At 50.7% G+C, this 16846-nt stretch overlaps 1 protein-coding gene across 1 annotated transcript in view; it reads right to left on the bottom strand.

Annotated features, from left to right (window-relative positions):
• LOC122543842 (copper chaperone for superoxide dismutase-like) overlaps positions 1-16846 on the bottom strand; it is a 32750-nt gene continuing 15904 nt past the window's right edge. Inside the window, exons 5-8 of the mRNA XM_043682658.1 lie at positions 12113-12173; positions 11142-11219; positions 1561-1664; positions 1-884 (exon numbers count right to left, since the gene is read on the bottom strand). Coding sequence (XP_043538593.1) covers positions 731-884; positions 1561-1664; positions 11142-11219; positions 12113-12173 — 397 coding nt within the window. The 3' untranslated portion in view covers positions 1-730. The remainder of the gene's footprint in view (positions 885-1560; positions 1665-11141; positions 11220-12112; positions 12174-16846) is intronic.

Raw genomic sequence — 16846 nt, 5'->3', positions numbered from 1 at the left:
CAGTGCTCCCTTAGCGCTGACCCTCCGACAGTGCGGCGCTCCCTCAGCACTGACCCTGAGCCAGGCGCTAGGTGATACAGGGGCCCAGTAAATCCAGCCAGACTGAAGGAGAGACAGATTTAATTTCAAATCACTGCTGAACTTTATTGTACTGTGGCTGTTGAGAGTCATTCTGAGAAAAGGTATTTTACAGGAAGCATCAGCTCGATTCCAAATTTAATCACTTCAAACAGCACCGAAGATTAATTATTAAATCTGACTCCACTTGAAATGGTGGGGCTGGAATGGTCAGTCGGAAATCAAAATCTCCCAACAAAGCCTGACACTCTCAACCTCATTGGCCGTTTCAAATTAGAAAGTGAGAATTACATTTCTGTAGCGCCTCGTGACTTTGCACCCCTGACGAGTGTCCGCTGCCAAAGGCAGGCTTTCTCAGGCGCAGTTGCCACGGTTGCGTTTCAGTAACCACGGCAACCGCCTCTTGCGAGGTGTGCCATCGACCCCGCATGGAGGTCACATCCAGGCTGGGGGTCAGGGGTCGGTAGGGTCTGAGAGCTACAATTCGCTTCAGAACCCGACCCCACCCCCCCTCCCCAAGAGGAGGACAACACATTTTCTAGAAGATTCTGGCTTGCCATCTGATTGGAAGCTGGTCACCATGTTGTTTTTGGGGGTGGTGGGTGTGAGGGAGGGAGGTGTGGGGGTTTGGAGAGACCAGGGTGGACCTGGTTCAGAGGTTTGCCGTGGGCGGATCCTGGGACTTGCGACCCGTCCCTGCGATTGGCCGATCCCGCTCCTCCCACAGGGTCACTCCGTCGCATGAGCAGATCCTTTTGGGATTCTGGAAGAGTCCAGCCGAACGAGCAATAATCCCACAGGCCAAACTAAAACGGGAGAACAGTCCGTGAGGAACAGGAAAAAACAGGGCAGGGACAGCACGAGGGCCTCACACACAGAGTAAAGCCCACTTTACTCTTTTAAACTGAACTCTACACATTCCCCATCAAACCATCTCAGGACAGGAACGGTATGGATTAGATACAGAGTAAATCTCCCTCGTTACTTCCCCCATCAAACACCCCCAGGGGCAGAGATAGCACAGGGTTAGATACAGAGTAAAGCTCCCTCTACACTGTCCCCCATTAAACACTCCCCAGGGACAGGGACAGCACGGGGTCAGATACAGAGTAAAGCTCCCTCTACACTGTCCCCAGCAAACACTCCCCAGGACAGGGACAGCACGGGGTTAGATACAGAGTAAAGCTCCCTCTACACTGTCCCCCCAAATACTCCCCAGGACAGGGACAGCACGGGGTTAGATACAGAGTAAAGCTCCCTCTACACTGTCCCCCATTAAACACTCCCCAGGACAGGGACAGCTCAGGGTTAGATACAGAGTAAAGCTCCCTTTTCCCTTTTAATCTGAAACCAAATTGTGAGTAAAGCTCTCTCTGCACCCCCTGAACCCCTTGAGTGTTAGCTTAACGTTTGGCCCTCCCCAATGCCAGATACCGCGGGCAGAGAGAAGAGGAGTTGCCCTTCCAGACGCTGCCCACCTACCGTTCTCCAGAGTTGCCCGTGACCTTGGACAGAGGGTGGGAACCTTTGCCCAAGTCATCCTCACCGCTGTCGATCACCAGGGACCGGCCGATGATGTCGGAGACCTGGGGGGGGGGGGGGGAGGGGGGGTGGAGGGAACACAGTCAGTAGCAGATGGTGGGGTAAAGTTATCCCACCCTTCCTTACCTGCCCCCACATCAACACCCATCCCATACCCCTGGGCCCAGTCATCAAGCTGCCTTTTTTCAAATCCCTCACGCAGTCTGATTCACTCAAACACCGAGACTCCGTTAAAAAGGAAGGAAAGATCATTCCTCAGAAAGAAAACCGTACCGAGGCACGGAAACAGACCAACCAGCGCATACCAACCAGAATCCCAAACTAATCTAGTCCTCTCTGCTCGCTTATGGCCCATATCCCTCCAAATGTTTCCGTTTCACGCACTTATCCCAATGTCATTTCACTGCAGGATGAGATCCGAAACCACCACATCCTCAGGAAGTTCACAGCACGTGCCAACCACCCTCTGTGTTAGAAAGAAAATGCCTTCAGGCCGTTTTCAAATCTCTCCCCTTAAAAATATTTTTCTGGTTGCAGACTGAAACATGGCTGAGGAACCAAGGCTCGTGTGGAAAGGAGTGTTGCCACTTTATAAAAGGCGCAAGCAATCCAACACTCTTTGTCGGTGGTGTTTACACAGCTGCCTCTTCGAGCAGTGGGGTGAGGTTCAGTCACAGATGAGATGGAGTCACAGAGGGGTGTATGATTGGCTGAAAGAACCAGCTGATTGGTCTGGGGCATGGTGCCCAGCTGAGTGATTGGCTCCTTGCGAGCCAAGGAGCTTGTGAGGGGTGAACGTTAGGATCAGAAGCCATCACACCTCCAGAGCTGCTCTTCTCTCTGGAAAACCGGGAGACCTTAAGAAAGCCAGTTTCTTACTGTTGTGAGCTGTAGCTCTTACCCAACAGGTCAGAGACTTCATAGGTTGTGAACCAGTCACTCTGCGCCTCCTACAAGCAAATGAAGTATGGAGCAGTAGGTCATCTCAGTGAACCTTGCAGACAGGGACTACCTTAGTAGGGTTTCCTTTATCCATAACACCTTTGTGTCTGTCAGTGGAGGGGCAGTTTTACCTGCTGATACATTGATGGCTCATAATGGTCTGTAGCTTGAATAATTATGTGTAATCCATAATATTCACTGTTCAGTACAGGACCCTGGTCTGCACTCCCTGTAGGCCTGAAACAATCAGGTATATTGGGGGATTTTGATAACTTTTTCCACAAGCTTCCATTTTTGTCACAATGCCAGGAATGGCACAGGGCTTGGGTTGCAGTGAGACCGACCACTGGGGGCTTTGACAATGTAAACTTCAGAATGTTAACAAGTTCATGGATTGAAAGAACCAGTAACGGCTCTTTCCGAAATAAAACGTTTCCCCAGAGGAAAGGGGCAAGAAGCCACGGAATTCAAAGCAACAGGGCTAATTAGCCCGTCTTCGAGAAGAAGGAATCATAGCCCATTGACATTCAGTGGCGCTCCCAGCACTGAATCCACTCCCCCAACCCTCCAGCTATCAACATCCTGGGGGATCCCCCATTGACCAGAAACTCAACTGGGCTCACAACATAAATGTAGCGGCTAGGAATCCCGCAGCAAGTAACTCATCTCCTGACTCCCCCCAAAGCCTGTCCACCACCTACCAGGCACAAGTCAGGAGGGTGAGGGAATATTCCCCACTTGCCCCTGGATGGGGGGGGGGCCAGCTCCAACAACACTCAACATCCAGGGACACAGCACCCCCCGAACGATTGGCACCACATCCATAAGCATCCACACCCTCCACCACCGACGCTCAATAGCAGCAGTGTGTACATCATCTACAAAATTCCCTGCAGAAATTCAAAGATCCTCAGACAGCATCTTCCAAACCCATGACCACTTCCATCGAGAAGGACAAGGGGTGGCAGGTACGTAGGAACCCTACCATCTTCCAGGTTCCCCTCCAAGCCACTCACCATCCTGACTTGGGAAGATCTTCCCGGTCCTTCACTGTCGTTGGGTCAAAGTCCTGGAATTCCCTCCGTAAGGGTATTGTGGGTCAGCCCACAGCAAGCGGACGGCAGCGGTTCAAGAAGGCAGCTCACCCCCCACCTTCTCGAGGGGGCAACAAGGGACGGGCATACTGGGTCCAGCCATAACCCACACATCCCACAAATGAATAAATGACAAAGAAGTTAAACAAGACGTTTTCTGGGAGAGAGAGGGTAAATATTGCTTGACAACCTGAGACCTTGTGACCAACAAGCAATTAGGATTGCCTGCAGAAGGAACGTCCTGAGGTAAAGGGGTTAAATGCAGGACAGGCTGTGTTTCAAATAGACAGTTAGTCATGAATGTGGCAAGGTACAGGGGAGCTGCTTCTGATAAGAAGGCAAGCTACAGACTCGAGTTTGCCAGGTGTGTAATCAATGTCGGGGATGAAATAATTAGATTAGATTAGATTACTTACAGTGTGGAAACAGGCCCTTCGGCCCAACAAGTCCACACCGACCCCCCTCGCCCAGACCCATTCCCCTACATTTACCCTTTCACCTAACACTACAGGCAATTTAGCATGGACAATTCACCTGACCTGCACATTTTTGGACTGTGGGAGGAAACCGGAGCACCCGGAGGAAACCCACGCAGACACGGGGAGAATGTGCAAACCCCACACAGTCAGTCAGTCGCCTGAGGTGGGAATTGAACCCGGGTCTCTGGCGCTGTGAGGCAGCAGTGCTAACCACTGTGCCACCGTGCCACCCACGATCATCGATTAGATCACACCGCAGACATGAGAGAGAGAAAACGTGTGGGGGAGTGCAGAACTAGAGGGCATAGGTTTAGGGTGAGAGAGGAAAGATCTAGTTGGGACCTGAGGGGCAGTTTTTTCTCACAGAAAGTGGTGCATGCGTGGAATGAGCTGCCAGAGGAAGTGGTGGAGGCTGGTACAATTGCAGCGTTTAAAAGGATCTGGATGGGTATATAAATAGGAAGGGTTTAGAGGGATACGGGCCAAGTGCTGGCAGGTGGGATTAGATTGGGTTGGGATATCTGGTCAGTATGGACGCATTGTTTCCGTGCTGTACACCTCTATGACTCTATAATTCAACTCCGGGATGCTCAGTGAGCAGAACTTCGAAGGGGAACTTTGGGTACTTAGTTGGAGTCGTAGCTAAATTGCACCATTAATTGGGTAATAGCCAGTGGAGTTGGGAAACTTTACTTGTTTACTGGGTGCAAGGAGAAACCGAATTAATGCCTGCAGCCTCTGACTGGAAACTGGGAAAACATTCAAGGATATGGGACAGGTGCAAAAAATTGGGATTAGTTCACTTTTAGTGGTACAAAGAACAAAGAAAATTACAGCACAGGAACAGGCCCTTCGGCCCTCCAAACCTGCACCGATCCAGATCCCCTATCTAAACCTGTCACCTATTTTCTAAGGGTCTGTATCCCTCTGCACTCTGCCCGTTCATGTATCTGTCTAGATCTATCTGAAATATCGCTATTGTGCCCACCTCTACCGGCAATGTGTTCCACGCACCCCCCACTCACTGTGTAAATAACTTTCTGCACATATCTCCCCTAAACCTTTCCCCGCTCACTTTGAATTTGTGAGCCCTAGTAATTGAGTCCCTCACTCTGGGGGTAAAAGCTGCTTGCTATCCACCCTGTCTCTACTTCTCGTGATTTTGTAGATCTCGATCAGGTCCCCCCCCTCAACCTCCATCTTTCTAATGAAAATAATCCTAATCTACTCAACCTCTCCTCATAGGTAGCTCCCTCCATACCAGGCAACATCCTGGTGAACCCCCTCTGCAAAGCATCCACATCCTTTTGGTAATGTGGCGACCAGAACTGTACACAGTATTCCAAATGTGGCCGAACCTGTCTTATACACTGTAACATGACCTGCCAACTCTTGTACACAATACCCCGTCTGATGAAGGAAAGCGTGCCATATGCCTTCTTGACCACCTTACTGACCTGCGTTGCCACCCTCAGGTAACAATGGACCTGAACACCCAGATTTCTCTGTACATCGTTTTCCCAGGGCTTTTCCATTTACTGTATAGTTAATGTCAGCAGCCTCTCAGTGGAACTGGGAAAAGTCACAGTTGAGTTAATTGTTGGCGTAGACTTGATGGGCCGAAGGGCCTCTTTCTGCACTGTATGAATCTATAAAATCTAAACCACATTACCAAAAGGATGTGGATGCTTTGCAGAGGTGGTTCACCAGGATGTTGCCTGGTATGGAGGGAGCTACCTATGAGGAGAGGTTGAGTAGATTAGGATTATTTTCATTAGAAAGATGGAGATTGAGGGGGGGGGACCTGATCGAGGTCTACAAAATCACGAGAAGTAGAGACAGAGTGGATAGCAAGTAGCTTTTTCCCCCCCAGAGTGAGGGACTCAATTACTAGGGCTCACAAGTTCAAAGTGAGCGGGGAAAGGTTTAGGGGAGATATGTGTAGAAAGTTATTTACACAGTGAGTGGGGGGTGCGTGGAACACATTGCCGGTAGAGGTGGGCACAATAGCGATATTTCAGATAGATCTAGACAGATACATGAACGGGCAGAGTGCAGAGGGATACAGACCCTTAGAAAATAGGTGACAGGTTTAGATAGGGGATCTGGATCGGTGCAGGTTTGGAGGGCCGAAGGGCCTGTTCCTGTGCTGTAATTTTCTTTGATCTTTGTACCACTAAAGACGCACTAATCCCAATTTTCTGCATCTGTCCCATATGATATTATGAATGTTATGATACCTCAAGTGCTCATCCAAATATCTTTTTGCAGATTGTAAGGTTTCTGGCCTTCACTACCTTCCCAGGTAGCACATTCCAGATTCCTACCACCCTCTAAATGAATAAGCTTTTTCCCCTAAATCCTCTCTGAACCTCTTGCCCCTTACCCTAAACTTTTTTCCCCTCTCATGACTGACCCCTCAACCAAGGGGAACAAGTTGCTCTCTATCCTCCCTGTGCATACCCCTCATAACCTCATACATCTTAATCTTGCAACCCCCCCCCCCCCCCCACCGAGTCTTCTCCACTCTAAAGCAAACAATCCAAGCCTGTCTTGTCCCTCCTTATAACTCAATGTCTCCATTCCAGGTGACATCCTGGTGAACCTCCTCTGTACCCCCTCCAATGCTATCACATCCCTCCTGTAGTGAGGTGACCAGAACTGCACACAGTACTCCAGCTGTAGCCTGACCGATGCTCTGTACAATTCCAACATTATCTCTTTGCTCTAACACTCTATACCATGACCGATGAAAGCAAGTGTCACACATTAACTATCTGCTGACTTCAGGGATCGGTGAATAATTAACCCAAGATCCCTCTGTTCTTCTGAGCTACCCAATGTCCTGCCGTTCATCAAGTACTCCCCCATCTTGTTTATTCTTCCAAAGTGCATCACCTCACCCTAATCATCCGCCACTGATCTGCTCATCTGACCAACCCATCTATATCATCCTGTAACCTACAACCATCCTCTTTGCTATTAACCACTATACCAATCCTGGTGTTGTCTGCAAATTTCCCTATTCCCAACATTTTCATCTGTATCATTTATGTATATAACAAACAATAAGGGTCCCAGTACTGATCCATGTCGTTCACTGCTGGACACCAGCCTCCAGTCACACAAATGGCCTTGTACCACTACCTTTTGTGTCCTATTACTAAGCCAGTTTCTGATACATCTCACCAAGTTTCCCTCAATTCCATGTGCCTTAACCTTCTCAGTCTCCCACATGGGACCTTGTCAAGAGCTTTGCTAAAGTCCACATTTACTACATGAACTAGAGTCATAGAGTCATAGAGATGTACAGCACAGAAACAGACCCTTCGGTCCAACCCGTCCATGCCGACCAGATATCCCAACCCAATCTAGTCCCACCTGCCAGTACCCGGCCCGTATCCCTCCAAACCCTTCCTATTCATATACCCATCCAAATGCCTCTTAAATGTTGCAATTGTACCAGCCTCCACCATATCCTCTGGCAGCTCATTCCATACTCGTACCACCCTCTGTGTGAAAATGTTGCCCCTTAGGTCTCTTTTATATCTTTCCCCACTCACCCTAAATTTTAGTTCTGGACTCCCCCACCCCAGGGAAAAGACTTTGTCTATTTACCCTATCCTTGCCCCCTCATGATTTTATAAACTTCTATAAGGTCACCCCTCAGCCTCCGACGCTCCAGGGAAAACAGCCCCAGCCTCTTCAGCCTCTCCCTACAGCTCAAACCCTCCAACCCTGGCAACATCTAGAGGAAGCTGTGGGTGAGACAGGAACAACAGGAGGGTGTGGACGTTGGGGAGGGGGAATGGGGGTGAGTGTGGATTGAATGACTCCTCCGGGGGTTAGAGAGGATGGGCTAAGCTAAGGGGCAAAATGCCCGGGGCTGAACCGAAAGAAACCAGGCTCACCACAACACAGCCTATGGGTGTGAGAGGTCGCTGAGCCTGATGCGGGGGCTGGAAGGTTTGTAAAGTGCCCAAGTGAAGGGCGAGGGGCTGTCTGCTGTGAGCAATGCCACAAGCCAAGGCCAGAGAGAGATCGGTGCGAGGGACGAAGCACCGATATAAAAACCACACATGTCCTGCGTCAGGCCTGGAGACCAACAGGAGGCTTCCCACAAACTAGGCAGTCATCCTGCAATTAAACTGCCTTCCCTCTGTGTGTCTGCGTGTGTCTGTGTGCATGGGCAAGTGTGTGCACATGTGCCAGCGTGCATGGGCAAGTGTGTGTGCGTGTATGGGCAAGTGGGTGTGCGTGTGTCTGCGTGTATTGGCAAGTGTGTGCACATGTGTCAGTGTGCACGGGCAAGTGTGTGCGTGTGTGTCTGCGTGTATGGGCAAGTGTGTGCGCGTGTTGTCAGTGTGCATGGGCAAGTGTGTGTGCGTGTGTCTGCGTGTATGGGCAAGTGTGTGCACGTGTGTACACGTGTTGTCAGTGTGCACGGGCAAGTGTGTGTGCGTGTGTCTGTGTGTATGGGCAAGTGTGTGCACGATTGTCTGTGTGCACGCGTGCATACGTGCGTCTGTGCCTGTCCCTGCCTGTCAGTGCACCTGTCCGTCTGCCTGTCAGTGCGCCTGTCCGTCTGCCTGTCTGTGCGCCTGTCCCTGCCTGTCAGTGCGCCTGTCCCTGTCTCTCTTTTCTTTTCTCTTTTCTCCCTGTCTCTCCCATTATGCATAAACCTCGTCTTGGCCCTACATGCGACTCTGAAGCGGCCAAGAGAACCACTCAATTCAAAAAGGGCACTTGGAGATGGGTGGGAAAAGCTGGTGAAGGAATTAGGCTGAGGTGATGGGTGGGGGGGTGAGAAAGGATCATTTCCAATCTTGCCACCTGTTTAAGTGGGGTTCCGCTCACACTATGTTTCAGCGCCCCCACCCCCCACTCCCAGACAGTCTATTCCATATCGGAACCATCTGCCGCTAACCGTCCATTAACTGTCACTAACGGTCCCCAGCAAAAACTGTTACCTCTTGCAACAGCTCGCCCACAGTCATGGCGCAACCTTTGTCAACCATCCTCCTTGGGTTTGTGTTAAGGGACAGGTTCCCCCCTTCCAGGCCCCTGGTGATTTGCACTGTCTTGCTGGCTGCCCCCTGGGGGGGTCGGAGGTGAGTTCAGAGGGCAGCTGAGGGAAAGGGCAAACAGTCTTTTCCGGGAAGGGCCTGAGCTAGACTCGCTTGCGAGAGCGGACAGCTCTTTGCAAACAAAGGTAACAGGAGGCTGGGGGAGCACTTGATGCCTGAAGTAAAGCGATCACCAGGAGTGGATTGTTTTGCAAAATCTTGGCCCGTCCTCCCAGTTCTGGCCCTCTGCAGCCGTGACCCACTCGGGTCTGACTGACTAACCTTTTCCATCTGTCCTGTCACCTGCAAATCACTGACAGCCATGTTCCCTCAGACCCTGCACCCTTTTGGAGTTCCGCAGCTTTGACTACAGCCTGCGCAGACAGAGGGCTCAAACACTGTGGATGGATCAAGACAGGGTAGATCGGACAAACACTACCGCCGCAGTGGGAGTAGGGGAAAAGAGTTGTGCACATTCTCAAAATTTGACATAAGCCATTCAGGCATTAAACCACGAGGCACCCCGTTGGATAGTGATGATATGCAAGGATAAGGCTTGCCACTGGGTCTACACGATAGAGCTGGACTAGCTAACACAGCCAGTGCAGTTACCATGGGCTGATTAGCCTTCTTCCACACCATAACAGCTCTGATTGTTTTTCCCCCCCTCCCCCCCTCCCATTGGAAACATGCAGCCTACGAGGTTGGAAGAAGAGATGACAATGAACAAAAGGAATTTGGACGTACACTCGAGGTAGGTACACCGGCTTGGCCACAGGCAGACGGTGGAGTGGAAGGGGACTGCCTAGATAGTGCTAGCATGAAACTGATGGGCCGAACGTGCAGAGCCAAAGTGAGTTTGGGAGCAAACAAATCTAGGTTTTATGTAGGGGCTGAAGAGGAGGATTGTCTGACAGGTTTCTGGTAAAGCACCGTTACCACCAGCAACTGATCTGTGACCAAGTTGCTTGGGAGGTGAACAAGTTTCTTTTAAGAATTAATGATTGGGTGAGTGTCCGGGTGTGTTGCAAGCACGTTCTGTTCTTGAGTTGTGGACATCGTGATCCAGCAGCACTCAAGTGAATTGATGGATCCGGGCTAATAAAGTTTAAACTTCACTTAAACTGAACAATTCCAACAAAGTGAGTTGAACCTCTAATATAGTCAGGCGGGTGGGTTCGGGGAGCGGTTTGGAATTAACAGTCTAGCAATAATCCCACTCGGCCATCACATTCCCAAAACACAAAAACTCGCTTCCCTCTCTCCTCAGGCAGTCTTCTGCTTTTCTTTCAGAATGTCAGCCCCCGCAGAACTTGGCTTTAGAGTCAGGGCTGATGAGAGAGGGGTTACAAAGCTGCTGAGAGATTGGCCAATTTGTGCAGAGTGGGCCCTCACGCACAGCCAAGTGTTAATGATCAATGGCGTAAGACAGCGACACCTCTGTTTAATGCTTCACCAGACAGTGCCCACTCCCTCGGTGCTGACCCTCCGACAGTGCCCGCTGCCCCTCTGACAGTGCGGCGCACCCTCAGCGCTGACCCTCTGACAGTGCGGCATTCCCTCAGCACTGACCCTCCCACAGTGCGGCGCTCCCTCAGCACTGACCCTCCCACAGTGCGGCGCTCCCTCAGCATTGACCCGCCCACAGTGCGGTACTCCCTCAGCACTGACCCTCCCACAGTGCGGCGCTCCCTCAGCATTGACCCGCCCACAGTGCGGTACTCCCTCAGCACTGACCCTCCGACAGTGTGACACTCCCTCAGCACTGACCCGCCCACAGTGCGGCACTCCCTCAGCACTGACCCGCCCACAGTGCGGCGCTCCCTCAGCACTGACAGTGGCAAGCTGCTCTGGGTTATTTGTCACATGTCCGTCACTGGAGGGTGGCACCACATCGCCAGCCCCTCCCTTCACAATGCTGACCCGCGGCTCCGACTCACCTTGATGCGGTCATCCTCCATTCGGAACGTAGCCCTCCCATCCTCGCTCGCCCGGATGTTTCCCAGGTCACCAACATGCTGGAGAGGGGGGTTGAGAGAGGGAGAGGGCGGGAGACAGACAGAGACACCAATCAGAATCCCAAAAGGTCAGCAACCCACAAAGCCTCAGGATGGTGGAGGGAGAACTTCAAACATTCCCAGCACAGGGATAGATACAGAGTAAAACTCCCTCCACACCGTCTCCATCAAACACTCCCAGCACAGGGATAGATACAGAGTAAAACACCCTCCACACCATCTCCATCAAACGCTCCAAGGATAGAGACAGCACAGGGTTAGATACAGGACTGTTCCCATCAAACACTCCCAGGAAAGGGTTAGATACAGAGTAAAGCTCCCTCTGCACAGTCCCACATCAAACTCTCCCAGGACAGGGACAGCACGGAGTTAGATACACAGTAAAGCTCCCTCTACACTGTCCCCCCATCAAACACTCTCAGGACAGGGACAGCACAGGGTTAGATACACAGTAAAGCTCCCTCTACACTTGTCCCCCATCAAACACTCCCAGGACAGGGACAGCACGGGGTTAGATACACAGTAAAGCTCCCTCCACACTGTCCCCCATCAAACACTCCCAGGACAGGGACAGCACGGGGTTAGATACAGAGTAAAGCTCCCTCTACACTGTCCCCCATTAAACACTCCCAGGACAGGGTTCAATACACTCACAAAATATGTGCTGAACTGGAGAGTACGAGACTCTCATATCAGCCCCCTAGGTACCCTTTCGCCTCTATCAGCAAAGTGTTTTGATCGTTTGTAGTGTACGGGCTCAGGGGGAACACTGTCCGGCTTGCTGGGGCTCCAGGTGGAAGGATGTGTCTGAGACAGCCCTGGAACGCCCTGCACGAGTCTTCCCTCGCTACCCTACCCCCTGAGGGGGCACAAGGCAGCCCAGCCTCACTTACCCGGTCTACATCCTGCGGCCCTCCATGCCTGTTCTCTCCTGGGTTGTAATGGTCACCACAGCTGTGGACGAATCACATTCCAGCTTTAATCACTGCCCCTCAGCGAAACCCTCTCACATCCCAGTCGGAGGGTTCCTTCCGGGAACCCCTAGTCCGTTCCCAGGCCATCGCCACCGCTCGCCCACCACGACACCTCCCCATGTGACCGCAACAGCTGTGCCTTCCCCACCTCCCTGCTCACCATCCAGGAGCCGAGGCAGTCTGTCCAGGTGAAGCAGCACTGCACCTGGACCTCCTCCAATTGTATTCGCTGCACCCACTGCGGCCTCCTCTACACTTTGGAGAAACCAAACCGTGGTCCATGCACCGACGTGACCCTGACCTTCCCGTCGCCGGTCATTTGAACCCAGCGTCCTGCTCACGTGCCCACACATCTGTCCTCGGCAACGCTCCAGGGAGCTGGAGGAACAACATCCCACCTTCACACGGGGCACTTCACAACCTTCTGGGCTCAACACCTTCAGACTGTGAGCCCATTCCTTCCCTTTCTTTTCGTTCGGCCCGTTACATTCGGAGTCATCCTCCCCAGCGAGACTGTCCGTTCTTTCCAGCCTGGCAGTTAGACACACCAAGGTTCTCCCATCCTCGCATTCCCATCGATCAATCCGAACTATCAGCATCCTTTCTCGCCCAGCACCCCAACACCCCACCCCCTCAAACTATAGCGCAAACGCTGCTCCCTCCACACTTCACATCAACTCCGAGGAAAAGTCTTCTGGACTCGAAATGTTAGCTTTCCCTCTCCAGCATTTTTTTTGCTTTCAGTCAGACAGACATGGGGAGGGTCTAAGGTCTTGCTCAGAGACTGAAGCTCCAATCGTTCCCACAATGTTAGACACGGGTTCAGTCTTAAACAAGATGTACCATTGGCATTGTCCTCTTCTGCTGAAGAATTGGACACAGTGGAAGCTGTGACTACCCACTGACGACTACCCACCAAACGTCACCCCACCAACCTCCGGATACAGTGCGTCATCCTCTGCCAGCTACAGTCAGACCCTAATCCCAGAGATATATTTCCCTCCCCGCCCCTATCAGCGGTCCAGAGAGAACATTCCCTCTGCAACTCCCCCCGTTAGGCCCACAAACTCATCCTTCACTCCCAGCACCTTCCATAGCCACCGCAAGAGGTGTAAAACCTGCGCCCACACCTCTCCTCCCCCCCCCCCCCCGCCCCTCACCTCCATCCAATACCCCAAAGGACGCTTCCACATCCAGCAGAGATTTTCCTGCACATCCAAGCACTTCATCTACTGTGTCCGTTGCTCTCGATGTGGTCTCCTCTACATTGGGGAGACTGGATGTCAACTTGTGGAACGTTTCAGAGAACATCTCCAGGACACACATGCACCAACTAAGCCCACTACCCTGTGGCTGAACACTTCAGCTCCCCCTCCTACTCTGCCAAGGACATGCAAGTCCTGGGCCTCCTCCATCGCCAAATCCTAGCCACCCGACGCCTGGAGGAAAAACGCCTCATCTTCTGTCTTGGGACCCTCCAACCACGCAGGATCAATGTGGATTTCACCAGTTTCCTCATCTCTCCTCCCCTCCCCCCCCACCTTATCTCAGATCCAACCCTCCAACTCAGCACCGCCCTCGTGAATTGTCCTACCTGTCCAACTCCCTTCCCATTTATCTGCTCCATCCTCCCCTCCAACCTATCACCATTAACTCCCACCTGCGTCAACCTATCGCCTTCCAAGCTACCTTCCCCTCCTCCCACCCCCACCCCAATCCTCCTATTTATCGCTCAGCCCCCTTGGCACCACCCCAACCACCCTACTACATTCCTGATGAAGGGCTTGTGTCCATAACGTCAACTCTCCTGTTCCTTGGATGCTGCCTGACTGGCTGTGCTTTTCCAGCACTCTTTGACATTGCTTATGAAGCAAGGCCAGACTTTGACAAATTCAGAACTAGGATGGATGTTCTGCAGAAGGATAAAGACTGGAATAAGACCATAAGGGATAGGAGCAGAAATCAGGCCATTCAGCGTATTCAGTGTGCTCTGCCCTTCAATCATGGCTGATACGTTTCTCAACACCATTCTCCCCGTTACCATTGATACTCAGAACCTATCTCAGTCTTAAATATACTGAATCGAACCAACTGTAAGTACAGTTGTAAATAACTCTGCAAAGAGATTCCTAATTAAGTGCTCGCCTGTCAGACAGTGCTACGTTGTTGAAAAGGATATGCTCCTTCTTTAACTGGGTTTCAGACTTTCAGAAATAATCTGGCTTTTTGAAACTGGAATGAAGGAAGGCCCGAATACAATGGGGTCACATTCATTCCCATTGGACACGGAACACGATCAGGCAACTGGTTTTGGGACAACGCAGATTTCAATTAAAATATTAAATGAGTGACATCCCTTGCCTTCATTGCTCAGGGTCTCGGAGTTGGGATGTTATAAACTATGAGGGGCATGGATTGGATAAATAGACAAAGTCTTTTCCCTGGGGTGGGGGAGTCCAGAACTACAGGGCATAGGTTTAGGGTGAGAGGGGAAAAATATAAACGAGACCTAAGGGGCAACATTTTCACGCAGAAGGTGGTACGTGTATGGAATGAGCTGCCAGAGGAAGTGGTGGAGGCTGGTACAATTGCAACATTTAAGAGGCATTTGGATGAGTATATGAACAGGAAGGGTTTGGAGGGATATGGGCCGGGTGCTGGCAGGTGGGACTAGATTGGGTTGGGATGTCTGGTCGGAGTGGACGGGTTGGACCGAAGGGTCTGTTTCCATGCTGGACATCTCTATGACTCTGTGACATTGGTGTAATGTGTCCAGTTCCAGAGGGGTGGTTTTTGGACTGGAGGCCTGTGACCAGCGGTGCTCCACAGGGACTTTTCTATAAATGATTTACATGAGAATATAGAAGGTATGGTTGGTACGTTTGTGGGTGACGCCAAGGTTGGTGGTATAGTAGAGAGTGAAGGAGGTTAACCTGAGATTACAAAGAGATCTTGATCAATTGGTTCAATCGGCTGAGGGGTGGCAGATAGAGTTTCGTTTGTATAAATGTAAGATATTGTATTTTTGTAGAACAAACAAGGGCAGGACTTATACAACTAAAAGTAGGGCCTTGGGTAGTGTTGTAGAACAGAGAGATCTCAGGGTTCATGTGCATAATTCTTTGACGTTTGCACTATGTATAGACAGGGTGTTTAAGGCATGGTGAATTACATTAAGGTAGTACAGGATGTTAGTGAGGCCTCTTCTGGAGTACTGCTGGGTCCAGTTCTGCTCGCCCCTGCTCTAGGAAGGATATTATTAAGCTGGAGAGGGCTCAGAAAAGGTTTATCAGGATGTTGCCGGGAATGGAGGGTTTGAGTAACAAAAATTGGGTTGGGATATTTTTCAGGCGTAAGTGGGTACCGTAGATGCTGGAGGTTAGAGTCAAGATTAGAGTGGTGCTGGAAAAGCACAGCAGGTCAGGCAGCATCCGAGGAGCAGGAAAATCGACGTTTCGGGCAAAAGCCCTTTGCCGGGAATTCCTTTTCCAGCACCACTCTAACCTCGACTGGGATTTCTTTCGCTGGAGCGTTGGAGGGTGACCTTATGGTAGGTTTATAAAATCACGAAGGGGCATGGATAGGGTGAAAGGCAAGGGGTCTTCGCCCTCGGGTGGGTGAGTTCAAAACCAGGGGGCCATACTTTTAGGTGGAGAGGAGAAACATTTAAAAAGAACATGAGGGGCAACATTTCAGCACGGAGTGGCTTGTATGTGAAATGAGCTTCCAGAGAAAGTGGATGTGGGGACAGTTACAACGTTTAAAAGACATTTGGATGAGTACATGAATAGGAAAGGGTTTGGAGGGATATGGGGCAAACACAGGCAAGTGGGACTAGTTTACTTTGGGAACATGGTCAGCATAGACTAGTTGGGCCGAAGGGTTTATTTTCGTGCTGGATGACTATATCAGGAGGTAGGAGTTCAAGGGAAAACAGAAAAACAACTTCAAACTAAATTGGCACTTTGCCTATCCATCATCTGACAGGTTAACAGTCTCCCTAAAGAAAGCAGTGTATGGGACGATTAATCTAATCGTATAAAGCGAATCAGTGACAATCACGACATGCGTAAAATATAAGGAGGATACCAGTGCATCCGTAACAAGTGTCTCATTAACAAGTGGCTTTAACGTTGTTGCAGCAATGGAACATGAAAGGTGGGGAGTGAAGGACAAAAGCAAAAGGCATTTTTAAATCTTGCACGTCATAGGCGTAGAAATTAAATTTCGTATGCCTCCAGTGATCTAGAGTGAAGAGAAATAAGTAACAGTGGACAAGATAATGGAGAAACAGACGAGGACATGTAGTTTAATTTTAAATTCAACAATTGCTTGCATGTCTTCAAACGTGTTATTTAGAACCATAGAATTGTACAGACCCTTTGGTTCATCTCATTCATGCTGACCAGAGATCCTAAATTAATCTAGTTGCATTTGTCAGCTTTTGGCCCATATCCCTTTAAACCCTTCCTATTCATGTCCCCATCCAGATGCCTCTTAAATGTTGCAATTGTACCAGCCTCCACCACATCCTCTGGCAGCTCATTCCATACACACACCACCCTCTGCGTGAAAAAGTTGCCCTGTTAGGGTCCCTTTTAAATCTTTCCCCTCTCACCCTAAACCTATGCCCTCTAGTTTTGGACTCCCCCC

The sequence above is a fragment of the Chiloscyllium plagiosum genome, chromosome 45 (genome assembly GCF_004010195.1).
Source record: "Chiloscyllium plagiosum isolate BGI_BamShark_2017 chromosome 45, ASM401019v2, whole genome shotgun sequence".
In the NCBI taxonomy this organism is placed as follows: Eukaryota; Metazoa; Chordata; class Chondrichthyes; order Orectolobiformes; family Hemiscylliidae; genus Chiloscyllium; species Chiloscyllium plagiosum.
Note: the sequence above shows the minus strand (reverse complement) of the source record. Positions and strands in the feature narration are given on the sequence as shown.